Source organism: Durio zibethinus, chromosome 18, assembly GCF_047325235.1.
Source record: "Durio zibethinus cultivar Kanyao isolate XHJ-2024 chromosome 18, ASM4732523v1, whole genome shotgun sequence".
Classification (NCBI taxonomy): Eukaryota; Viridiplantae; Streptophyta; class Magnoliopsida; order Malvales; family Malvaceae; genus Durio; species Durio zibethinus.
Window position 1 is genome coordinate 8,537,148 of NC_143179.1, and position 12,380 is coordinate 8,549,527.

At 36.3% G+C, this 12,380-nt stretch overlaps 1 protein-coding gene across 1 annotated transcript; it reads right to left on the minus strand.

Annotated features, from left to right (window-relative positions):
- Positions 1-3,466: 3,466 nt before the first annotated feature.
- LOC111299255 (cytokinin riboside 5'-monophosphate phosphoribohydrolase LOG8-like) lies at positions 3,467-6,297 on the minus strand. The gene is made up of 7 exons (XM_022894341.2): positions 5,795-6,297; positions 5,156-5,253; positions 4,986-5,016; positions 4,503-4,602; positions 4,351-4,421; positions 4,131-4,274; positions 3,467-3,774 (listed from the first exon to the last, which is right to left on the minus strand). Exons 1-7 carry the CDS (start codon positions 5,927-5,929, stop codon positions 3,682-3,684), a joined length of 672 nt encoding a protein of 223 aa, XP_022750076.1. The 5' UTR covers positions 5,930-6,297; the 3' UTR covers positions 3,467-3,681.
- Positions 6,298-12,380: the final 6,083 nt, after the last annotated feature.

Here is a 12,380-nt window from a genome sequence, read left to right on the forward strand (position 1 = left end):
TTTTTGGAGGGCATGAGATTTTTAAAATCAGTCCTTCACTGAGTTGTTTGACATCATAAATTGTGAAATTTGTAAATGACAACTATTCGAAAATGAACTTAATACAGAATGCAAGTTACCAACGCCTTTGTTTCTTGGAAAAATCGTGAATGCAACCTCCTAAACAGCTATAGGATCGCCAAGAGTGCAGAGCCAGATTCAGGGAGTGGTTCTCCATTGTTCGCTTTCTGTTGCCCTCAGCTCATTGTAACCATTAGTCGTCTATTGTGGGGCTCAGTGTCATGTTGATGAACGATTATGATTAGATGACTGGAAACAGCGAGCAATCATCGCAATTCTTTTTCTTTGCTAACTGTTAACCATCAAATCATCCCCAAAACATGTGCAGGTGGCATCAGAGGCAGAGAAAAAAACGTAAGACGTACTGTGCGCAAAGCATATACACACCCACGCAATTGGTGATTATTCTATATTTCACCTACCATTACACTATAGAAAGAACAGTGAAAACCCTGTTCTGTTGACTTGAGTGATGAACGAAAGCAGCATTTACCGGTCTAATCATCATCATCGGTTTGGAATTGAGGCCCCTGCCTGCCTACCCACCTCCCCAACCACAAGCTTTAGCTTAATTTAGTATATCACAAATGGTTTTGTGCTTAGACCTGTAATAAATTCTGTATGATATCCCCCCCTCCCAAAGAAAAAAACTACCACATTAGAAGGAAAGCATTGTTTCCCCTATTGCTGTATTTTTTTATAAGCATTTCATATGCTTTTTGCTTGGCACTGACAAGGGCAATCCTTTGGGAATCCATGAATTGTGATGGCTTCAAGTGTGATATCAAAGGAAGCCCACAATATTTGTTGGGAACTTTGCTACTTATCCTTATAAGCTTGTTATAACTTAATAGAGCAAATGGAGGTGAATGTGTCATTTTCCTAACTTAAAATATCTTTCCTTCCTTTCATTAAAAGAAAGGAATATGTTATGGAACAATCAACTCAGATGTCAGAATGAGATGACAATAATGAAAAGGGACAATGTCTGAATAGGAAAACAAAACCTGATTCTCGTGTTGAAAAAGGTGTAATTGAAAGGAGGGTCCCCAAAGTCCTTTCCGAATGAACAGTCAGGAAGAAGGGTAGGGCCATAGGGACCTTAAAGTCCTTGCAATCGCAGAAATAGTGGGATACCTCTGCAATCACTCATGGTATGTCTGGTAAACAGTTGATGGCTTTTGGGTTATTGCAGCAAACCATTTTCACAGGGACCCCGGAGGCAAGCAACAGCCACCTCCACTTTCACCGCTCTTGTTTTCTTGACATAAAGGACGCGACGCGACTCCAAGGCCCACCATGGCTTGTACACAAGCCACCACTGATGAATGTGAATGTTCCACAAGGACAAACAATAACCCAATATCGAGAATCAGACCAGCCCGTCAGGGGTCACGCCTTTCAATGAAGTGCCATGACTACCAATGGAAATAGGCTGGCCTGTTCACAGCAAACCTGTACCACTCGGTCCCCTCCCCCCCCCCCCCCCCCAAAAGAAGTTGTCCTGTAGCAGTATAATACTAACAGAAATCAATAAGCATATTAATTATGAAGATGCCCTCAGGCATTAGGACCCCTTTGGTAGCTTATCCCTTGAGAAATCCATGTGAGAGGCAGTAGTCATCTTCAAGTAAGGCCAAGCTTGCCAAAATAGTTACATTTATTATCTCTAAAAAGTGACATATTAGCCATGGTTCCCCATATTTTGGACAAGGTTTTCTTTTGCTAAGGATTATCCTAGCCTGCTATACCAGAAGTAAAAAATTTCAGATGCTTGTGGAACTGATAATTTTTAGAGAAACAAGATACTGAAACTGTTCGAAGGCATTTTTTTCACTAGTTTTGATGGCACTTGCCAGCTAAGGATTGTTCCCATTGGAATATCATTCAACGCGTTGTAGAATTATCACTGTCAAGATTATACAGTAGCAAATGTTCCTGCCTTCAGTTGCCTCACAGAGGGAATGAATATCAGCAAAATATCACCTTAAATTTAGAAAATGGCAGTGTAAAAGGTGGGAACTGAAAGGGAAAGATTGCTTAGGCACTAGCCTCTAGGAATCACTCTATTTAGGCTTGGTTTGGATGCTATTGCATCTCCTGCAATTAGCAACCAAAAAGCCACGAGACAGCCATGGTGAAATTCAAATGCGATTACTGTCATAGCATCAAACCCCCGTTTTCGTACTGGAGATTTGAGGCATGTGAACGGCAGTAATATTTTCCACTATTACTCATGTTTTTTTATCCTTAGTATAAATATACTATACATTGCACTAGGTTTTTTATAATTTTAATTTTTTATTTTTTATTTAAAATTTTTAAATAATTTTATTGTAATAAACATGTTCATAATTAAATAATTAATTAAAATAGTAACTACATAAAAGACATCAAATATAAAAATTATTATATTCAAATTTAAAATAAATTTATTATATTAAAATTTTAATTTAGAGCCGAATGGACCTTTAGAATGACCCAAGAGCCAAGACCCTGTGGTCCACCGGTCATATTCGCAGCAAAATATTGTTACGAGGCATGGATAAGTTAACTTTATCCTATGCCCCATTCCCTTCTGTAAATTTAAAGAGGTTTTAACTTTAACTTTAGTTTTCCTCTCCTTGAAGAAATGCCTTAAAAAGCTGGATTGCTTTTAAATACCGAGAATTGTCACCAATATACCCAGGCAGTCTTTAAAGTTAAGCCAGATTTCGTTGCTTGGGATTCTTTTAACTTTACTGCTAAATTCATAAGATATCCCCAACTCATGCACCTTATCCACCAAAGCCAACTGAATCGATGGAATGAAAATTTTGAACTTGATTCGAAGTTTGTTGTTCGAAATTTAATTTGAATTTAATTAAATTTTAAATTTTAAGCTCAAATTAAACTTAAAATAAAAAATTAAATTACTTGAACTTACTTAATTAGTCTCATTTATCAAATCAAAAATGAATTTAATTCTCATACTTGATTTCAAGTTCGATTATTTATATTTAAACTCTAACTCAAGCTTGAATTCATATATATATATATATATATATATATATAAAGGTAAAATAGTAATTTTTTGATTAAAATAAAAAATATATATAAAAACTTAATTAAACTCGCGAATTATTCGAACCAGACATTAAAAAGGTTAAATTCCACTCATTCGATAAGTTGAATTACTTAAACTTGAACTCGATTCGATAATAATCAAATCAAATTTTAATTTTATTTAAGTTGAATTTAAATAATTTATAAATACGGATATATCATTTATAACCTTAAGTGGACCCAGTCAATGCAACCTAAAAGATTATGCAATAATCCTTTTGCAACCTAAAAGATTATGCAATAATCCTTTTGCATTGCAAAGTATTTTTATCTTCAATATGTAGAACTTAACAACCTCATATGACTAAAGATCTATAGCAGCTTGGTTGGCCATGAATCAGTGCATTTTTGTAAAACAGCTAAGATGATTTTAATGAGATCAAATCCCCTTTTTATGGTGATAAAAGTACATGGTAAACGACAAATATGTGGCCCATCCAAATAGATTGTCGCGCATAACTCGATGATGAATCACATCAGGAATCAACAGTGGGAAACCTACCACCAATGCTTGCTTCATTGCGCATTTAGTTGCTCAGGATAATCACCAAGTTGCTCCATCTGCCAGCTTTCATGAGGAGCAACATGTTCATGAGAAGGTGTGTATTGCTGCAAAATTTACTACAATTTTTAGATAACTGTAATCCAATGCCTAAGAGCCTCCATTTAGAAGTTTAATCATAAAAACCTGATGGCAAGGCAACCTCCCTTCTAACGCTATTATACAGAGAAAGCACACACAGATGATTAGACAAACAAAAAGGAAAGGATAACTATGGACAGAAGGTTGCCGAGCCAGACTTGCAATCATTCACAGATCAAAAGTTCCACCACGTGTTTCTCGGAAAGTTTTGAAAATGTTCTCCTCTATTTTCTTTCTTTAAGTGAATATTTTCTCACCCCAGGACAAAATAAGGCCAATAAATTAACCTTATAATCCAAAAAATGTTAGGTAAAGTTCATACCTCCATCTTCTCCAAAAGTTCTTTGGCTGTGGGAGCAGAGATGATGATATGTCTTGCACCGGGCTTGATGAAACCCTCTTCAACGCCGTTGTCAAATAAAGCAAGCAAATTATCGTAGTAACCATCAACATTTAGCAAACCAACCTGCATTAACGCATGGCAATATTGATAGAATCACATAGCTAGCTTAATTCTTCAAGCATGAAGAATGATGGCTTACTGTTTTGTTATGTATTCCAAGTTGGGACCATGTTATCATTTCCAGCAACTCTTCCATTGTTCCGTATCCACCTAAACATCAAATTTTAATGTTAGAACTAGTTGTATTATTAAAAGACAAGACTCTTTCACCAAAAGGTCAAGTTATTTTACCAGGGAGAGCAACAAAGGCATCAGCTTCTCGTGCCATTGCAGCTTTGCGCTCATGCATGTCTGAAACAGTTCTCACTTCTCCAACTGTTTCTCCTGATATCTGTCAATATTATCCAGGATTATGCTCTAATGGTAAATCTATCTGAAATCTATCTCAAATCTTCAACTTCCTAGAGATAAATACATGCAATTAAAGAAAGCAACTATTGACATTAAAGATATTCCAGCACATTCTTTTACCAAAATTTGTCCTAATAATAAGAACTCTTGTGCCAATGAGCAACATCAATCATTAGTAATATACCAAATTCTGTGATGTGAATGGTAGAGCTGTATAAAACCTTTAAATGGTAAATGCAGGAAAGAATAAAACCTCAAATTAAGAATTCTCAAAGAAAGACTAATTAAAATCATAGTATTAAGCATGACACTTGGACCCAATATTCAATAAACAATAGTTATATTGGTTTCAAGTATAGATACCTCAAGAGGCATGAGAGCTTTTGGAATTATCCTGCATGCAAAGAACAATTATTTACTTAGTAATACACCTAATGTGAACAAGAAGGATGCTGCTTGCAATTTGTAACAGGTTTTGCAGAGAAAAGCAATAAAAATAGGCTCTCCAAGGCAAGGCAAATTTCCTTAATTACCCGAGAACATGACAACCTCCATCATACACTGTCCGGGATATCAAACCCATCAACCCAACACTTCCCCCACCATACACCAAGTCTATCTTCCTCTTGACCTGTAATCAACGCCAATCACAGAAGTTCACAAATTATTAAAAAAAGGCAAACAATTTAGATATAGAAGTCAAACTAAAGAAACTAGAAAAGACCCATTTTGCCAAATAACTCGCTTGCATCAAACAGCTAATTTTCAACTCCTGGCTATTACCCACGTATAGTAAAAAAACAAGCAATAGCTTGTCAGCACAAACTACCTTGATGGTCAACAGTGTCATGACTCCAAACAAATCAACACAAATTCAGTACATGAAACACCAAATGTACATCTCCATCCTCATAGAATAAAAAAAATCAGCAAAAATCTCATATTTCTAACCAGAGACTAACACCCGATAAATAGTTGAAATCTTTAAACTCAAAGAATCTAAAACAACCACCCCAGTTTCCAACAAAAGACAAACACCCACCTACCACCACCTCAAGATAAGTACTAAACGATTAAAAAGTTCATCTTTTGAGACCAATAACAAAAACTTTTTTCAAACTAATGTGTATAAAGATAGTGTTAAAATTAAAAAAAAAAAAAAAAAGGCAAACCAATTCATTGCCCAAATCAAGAGCAGCATCGCTGAAGACTTTTCTGTGGCCAGAGTTGCTCCCACAGAAAACACACACCCTTTTGAACTTGCTTCTGGCTTTCTCTTCTTCCATTAACAATATCTCTCTATCCATACCAGTTTTTGTTTTTATTCCAATCTCAAATCATCGAGTTACACTAAAGAAAACAAAAGGCAATAGCCTTTGAAGAGATGAAAATTGTCCTCCTGACAATAAAAACCTTCTGAAAAGAAAGAAAAGAATCAACAACTGTATATATAAATATGTAAAAGGTAATAAGAAACACCAAAAACCAATTCTTTGGAAAGCAAAGCAGTCTGGGTTGATCTTGAATTGGTAAAGAAATAAGAAAAAGCAAATTAAAAAATGAAGAAAACCGAAGAGGGGCGTTTTATTTTATATGAGAAGAGAACATGAGGAAGCCCACATGCTCCATTCCCTTTCTAATCCAACGTCTACCTCTCGGCTTCAACCTTCGTTATGAGATTATTATTATTATTAAATTAATATATATTAGGATATATAATTGTTTTTTTTTTTTGAAGTAATTGTACAAAATTTACTTACTAATTTTTGTTTGTATTTTTGTTAGTCAAAGGACAAATCCAAATCGGAATTTAATTCATAAAAGTTAGGAAGAGAACTTACAAAAAATGAGAAATAACGGAGTAGAGAGCTAAGCTGTTGCTTTCGCTAGCTAGACTTTAAAACACTTTCAATTCTTTTTTTATTTTCTTTTATTTTCATGCAAATTTTACTATTTTGTTGTTTATAACCGCTGTGTATAAATGATATCAGAGTTATGTGTATAAATGATATCAGAGCTATGTGTATAAATGGTATCAGGCCTAACAACTTGCCAAAATAGTGAGAAGAGAAGTATGTTTCTAAAGATTTGATTATTGGAAAATTGGAAAAGGAAAAGCCAAAAGAGAGTCTTACTTTCATGGATCTATCCACTCTTAGCAACTTTAGTTCTCAACCTTCTTCCTTTAGATCTTCTTTTAGTCTATCCTTTCCTTCCTCTTCTGTACTTAAAAAGTCTTCCTCTTCTAAGCTTAAGTTCTTATATGAAGTAGATTATATTCCAGAAGAAAAGAAAACCCAACAAACAGTCTTACCCCTTGTAAATCCTTATACAGCTTTCTCAAACTCCTCCCCTTCTCTTACCAGATCTTTAAAAACTCTTTTAAAACCCAAATATCCAGCTCCAAAAGAATATGTTCAAGCCACAAACTTTGATCAATGTATTCTTCCAGCAGGACCCCAAGAGCACTTTGTTACTCTTCAGATCCCAGAAGAATTTCCTCACCAGTGGTCAGAACAAGGATACACTCACATCCACTTTGGTGCTATCAGAATCGCTTTAAACTTCCATGGTAGAAATGGAATTCTTGTCTGTACCAGAATGCCCTTATTGGACATCAGATTTAAAGATTACAAGCATGCAGTCCTTGGAATCGTCGAGACGACACTCAATGCAGAAACTGTCTTCTTCACAGTCTTTCCAAATTACAATATGTCTCTTCATGATCCAACCTTGTTAGATGCTTTAAAAGTTCAAGTCCAGATCGTAGGCACAGAAATGAAAGGCCTCCAGGCAACCCTTCACTACCAGATGGCATACAGAGTTCAAGATCATGCCATTAACTTGCCTCTTTCACACTCCAGTGATGCAGTTTTTGTTAAAATGGAAACAGCAGACAGAACTCCCAAACATGTTCATATTCCAAAGCAGATTTCCAATGAAGAACTTGCCACCCTTCTCCCAAAGACGTGGACGACAAGTTATCAAAAGATTTGGAAACAAGATGAGCCAATTGAACACTTTGATCCAACCTACAAGACAAACCAGGATGGTACTGTCACAATTGAATTTGATCACAGCAAAGGAAAGGATGTTCCTCCTCCAACAATCTTTCCAACACAATTTATGATGCAAAGATGCCATGCTGATGTCCTTGATGTTCCAGTCACACACTTTCAGTCCAATGAAAATCTCGTGTATGCATATAAATCTCCAACAGGACATTGCTATTGGGACATAAATTGTCAATGCAAAGAATGCCAGATCGATGCAGATAAAAGCTTTCTGGATGATGATGATGATGATATTCCAAAGAAGCAAAAGAAGAAAAAGTCTTCTCAGCAAAAGCTCAAAGAAAGATATGAAAATGGAGACCCTGAAGTTGATCTCCTTGGTAAACCCTCAGGAAAGTTTGACTACTATGTCATCTATCCTAAGAAAGACAAACCACCCTCTCAAACCTACTCAACTCAACCCACACACAAACCAGATTCCTCCCAAGATTCCTCTCAACCTTTACCTAAACCTTTCCCACAAATCTCCATGATGCAACCAACCTATCCCAACTCAACCTTCCCTCCTTTTGAAGAATTTCATAAAGACCAATACAAACACATTCCAAAAATCCCCACTCCCACTGACAGAAATGAATATGAAAACCAAAAAAGTGTTTCTCGTGCTGAAGCAGTTTTAAACTGACAAACTGAAAATTCTCTCTAGCAAAATTCCTACTTGCACAGAATTGAACATAAGTTGGACCAAGTCAGTCAACACTTTGATCAGAGTCTTGTCAATCTCCAGAATATTATTCTTGAAATTCAGTCAAGGATAATCACACTTGATCAAGAACTCAGATACATGGCTGAAAACAACACGGGTATCACTTATGCTTTCACTGAACGAGAGAAAGAAATGAAGAGCCTAAAGATTCAACTTGCAGACCTTCAAAACCAGTTTCGTCAAAAACAACAACAACAACAAGCAGCTTCGAGTTACAACATCTTCACACCATATCATACTGGTATGCATGATACTCTTTACCAAGCTTATGCTCCTCCCCCATTTCAACCATACAATCCTCCAACCTCACCTCCAAAACCTTTTTTCACACCTTTTCAGTACAAACCTCCCCCAACATCTATTCCAACATCCTCACAACCAACACAATACTTCACTCCTCTTTCAGAACAACCAAACCAACCCCCTTTCGGTACAACTAAAAAATGGATTCACAAATTTAGAGAAAAACAACTAGTTGATCCAAAACCCAAAAGAGTAGCAGAACAACCACTTTCTCAACCCTCAAAACCATACCCAAGTTCAAGTTCCACACCTCAAAACCCTACACCACAACCAAACCAAAAACCTGTACAACTCATGATTTCTCCTACACAAACCCTTCCAGAAATACTTCACCAGATGGCACAAGATAACCTTCCTCAGTTCTCTATTGAAGATATTTTTTTCTCTACCTTTGAGAATGAATCTTACATGGATACTGTCAAATCAGAAGAATCGATTGAAACAGATGATACTGATGACTCAGATGAAATGATGCTCCCTCAGATTTTCATGACAGAACCAACAGTTGAAGTTCCAGATGATACTTCAGAAGTCCATAACCCTGATACAATGGATGCTGAACAACACCCTCCTCCACAACAATCACATGCTCCTCCTTCAACATCAAAATTCTCAGTTTTTACCATTGATGATGTTTCTCCTTCAAAATGGCCCTCAAGATTTCAAGAATTCTTAGCATGGGGACTTGTTGAATTGAATTCTCATCCCAATGTTACGATGAACACAGTCTTGATCAGATTTGTTTCTAGACTCGTTGGAACCCTGAAAAATTTTTGGGACAACATTGGTGAATACAGACAACTCCAGTTTCTTCAATGCCCAACAATCACAGACGCTGTCTCTCAATTTGTAGCAATCTTTTATGGACAAGAAACTCATAGATTAGAAAAGATCAGAGAGTAATTCTTCAGACTCAAATGTTGTTCTCTCCATCCAAAAGACCTTGACAGACACTATCAACAATTCTCCCAGTATTTCTACATACTTGGTGGAATCAATGATGTCAACTTAAAGCAAGCATTTCTTAATTCTGTTCCAGAAGAACTTGCCCAGCAAACAAGAACTCAGTTGAACCTCAGATCCCTTGATGTCAAATCTATGACCCTTGGAGACATATACAAGATGATGCTAAAAGCCCTTGATAAGATTTGCAAAGAGCACAAATACATCAAAACCTTGATGCACAACTCCAAAAAGCTTAAAAAACCCTGTTCTTACTCCTCCTCAGGCTTACAAATCAAATGTTCCTCCAAAGATCCCACATGTTTTTACAGCAACAAGAAAAAGAAGCATTTCAGAAGATTCAAACCTTCCAGACCTCCATAAATTTCCAGACCCAGACACAAGAAATATTTCAGATATGCTGACAAACCCAGAAGATTTCAAAGATTCAAATTTGCAAGAAAAAAGAAAGACCCAAATATCAAAAGCTCAAAATGTTTTCTCTGTGGAAAACCAGGACATTTCTCAAAGAACTGCCCAAAGTCAGACAAAAAATCAGTCAAGATGATCCAAGACATTGCCAATATCTCAGGTATCAATCTCTCAGATGATGATCTTAAATCAATTTTCTCCCTTGATGATGAGCAGAATGAAAGATCCCTGTTTATGATAAAGTAGTTTGATGATGATGAGTATGCAGATTCAGATTACTCAGAATACTCAGATGATTTCATAGATGATCAATGTTATGAGTATATGTCAGTTCAAGAACTCCAAAAAATCCAAACCATTCAACTTCCAAAATTATCCCTAGCTTCAGTTCAGATTTTCACTCACAAACATTCCCCTCCTATAACAGTCACAGCTTTCTTTGATACTAGTGCAGCCCAAACCATAGCAAACCCTCTTGTCTTACCCAAACACTTTTGGACAAAATAGAAAATCTTCTTCAAAACCGCTGATGAAAATGTATTTTCTACAGACTTCGTCAGCAATCCTGTTACCCTTTAAATCCTTCCAGGATGTCGAATAACTCAAAAGATTTTAGGATCTCCACTTCCCCAGAAAGACCTTGTTATTGGTTTTGATATTATAACCAGTATACCAGGTTTAAAGCTTAGTGGAAATGGTATCACGTTTGAAAGTTATTTCAGACCTTGGAAAAACTTTCCTAACCTCTTTACCCTTACCCTTCAACCAGATGTTTTTCAAGATTTCAAACACAAGTTCATTCACTTTTCATGTGCAGAAACTCACTCAGATTTTCTCCAGAAATGTGATCACCCACTTTGGCAAAACCTTAAATTTTTCATTTCCCTTCCCTTCAAGAAAGATGAAAATGCCAATCCTACAAAAGCTAGTCATTCAGGCATGAACCCAGATCATTTCAAGCAAGCAATCCAAGAATGTTCCCTTCTCCAAGCTCAAGGATTAATTGAACCAACCTCCTCTCCATGGGCGTGTGAAGCATTTTATGTCAACAAACGTTCAGAACAAGTTCATGGAAAACTCAGATTGGTAATCAACTACAAGCCTCTTAACATTTTCCTTGCAGATGATAAGTTTCCTCTTCCAGACAGAAAAACTTTGTTTACAAATCTAGCAAATGTAAAAGTCTTCTCAAAGTTTGATCTCAAGGTAAGATTTTGGCAACTAGGTATACATCCACAGGACAGATACAAAACAGCATTTTGCATTCCTCAACACCACTTTCAGTGGACCGTAATGCCTTTTGATTTAAAAGTTACTCTTTCACTGTTCCAAAAAGCCATGACCAAGATATTTGCTCCAATTCTTGATAATACCTTGATTTACATCGATGATATCTTATTGTTCTCTCCTGATGATACATCTCATGCACAGTTATTGGATAAGTTCCAGCACATAGTTCAACAGTATGGGATAATGCTTTCAAAAAAAAATATGCTCATTGGTGCTACAAAAATTGATTTCTTAGGCATGCATCTCAAAGATGGTCAGTACATTGCTCAACCTCATATTGCTCAGTCACTTGCAGATTTTCTTGATGCAAATCTCTCAAAGAAGCAGATCCAACAATTTTTCGGTATAGTCAACTACATGAATGAATTTTTCCCAGATATTGCCCAGCTCACATATCCACTTAGACAAATGCTCAAAAAAGAACCTCTCACGTGGTCTCAGAATCAGACAAAAGCAGTACAAGCCTTGAAAATAAAAGCAAAGTCACTTTCCACTTTAAAGATTCCTTCAGATGGTACAAGAATACTGTAGACAGATACTAGTGAACAGTTCTGGTCAGCAATTCTTCTTGAAGAAAAAGATGGAACCAGACAAATCTGTGGTTACAAAAGCGAAAAATTTAAAGATTCGAAACTCCATTATCACTCTACACTAAAAGAGATTTTAGCTGTAAAGTATGGTATCCAAAGATTTGAATTTCACCTCATTGGATTTCACTTTCTCGTGAAATTAGATATGTCAGCCTTTGATCAGATGCTCAATTTCAAAAAGAAGAAAATGCCAAATGCACAGTTACTCAGGCTATCACAATGGTTCTCACAGTACTCCTTCACCACCAGGCATATAAAAGGAAAAGATAACCTCATCCCAGACATGCTCACAAGACCTCCTTCGAAACCTCTTTCGAACACCTTCCAAGTTATTTCAGTCTTTTGCATGATGTCTTTCTTACCTTTACCTTTACCCTCTTTTGACCTGTTCCTTAAACGGTCACCAATCCTTTTCTCTTCC

What these genes read in the sequence shown, in the direction of transcription:
- LOC111299255 (XM_022894341.2), bottom strand. Translation starts at nt 5,929, where the DNA reads ATGGATAGAGAGATATTGTTAATGGAAGAAGAGAAAGCCAGAAGCAAG. An exon ending in TGCCTTTGTTGCTCTCCCTG is followed by an intron (nt 4,422 to 4,502) that starts GTAAAATAACTT and finishes TTTGATGTTTAG; the next exon opens with GTGGATACGGAACAATGGAA. An exon ending in TTGGAATACATAACAAAACA is followed by an intron (nt 4,275 to 4,350) that starts GTAAGCCATCAT and finishes GCGTTAATGCAG; the next exon opens with GTTGGTTTGCTAAATGTTGA.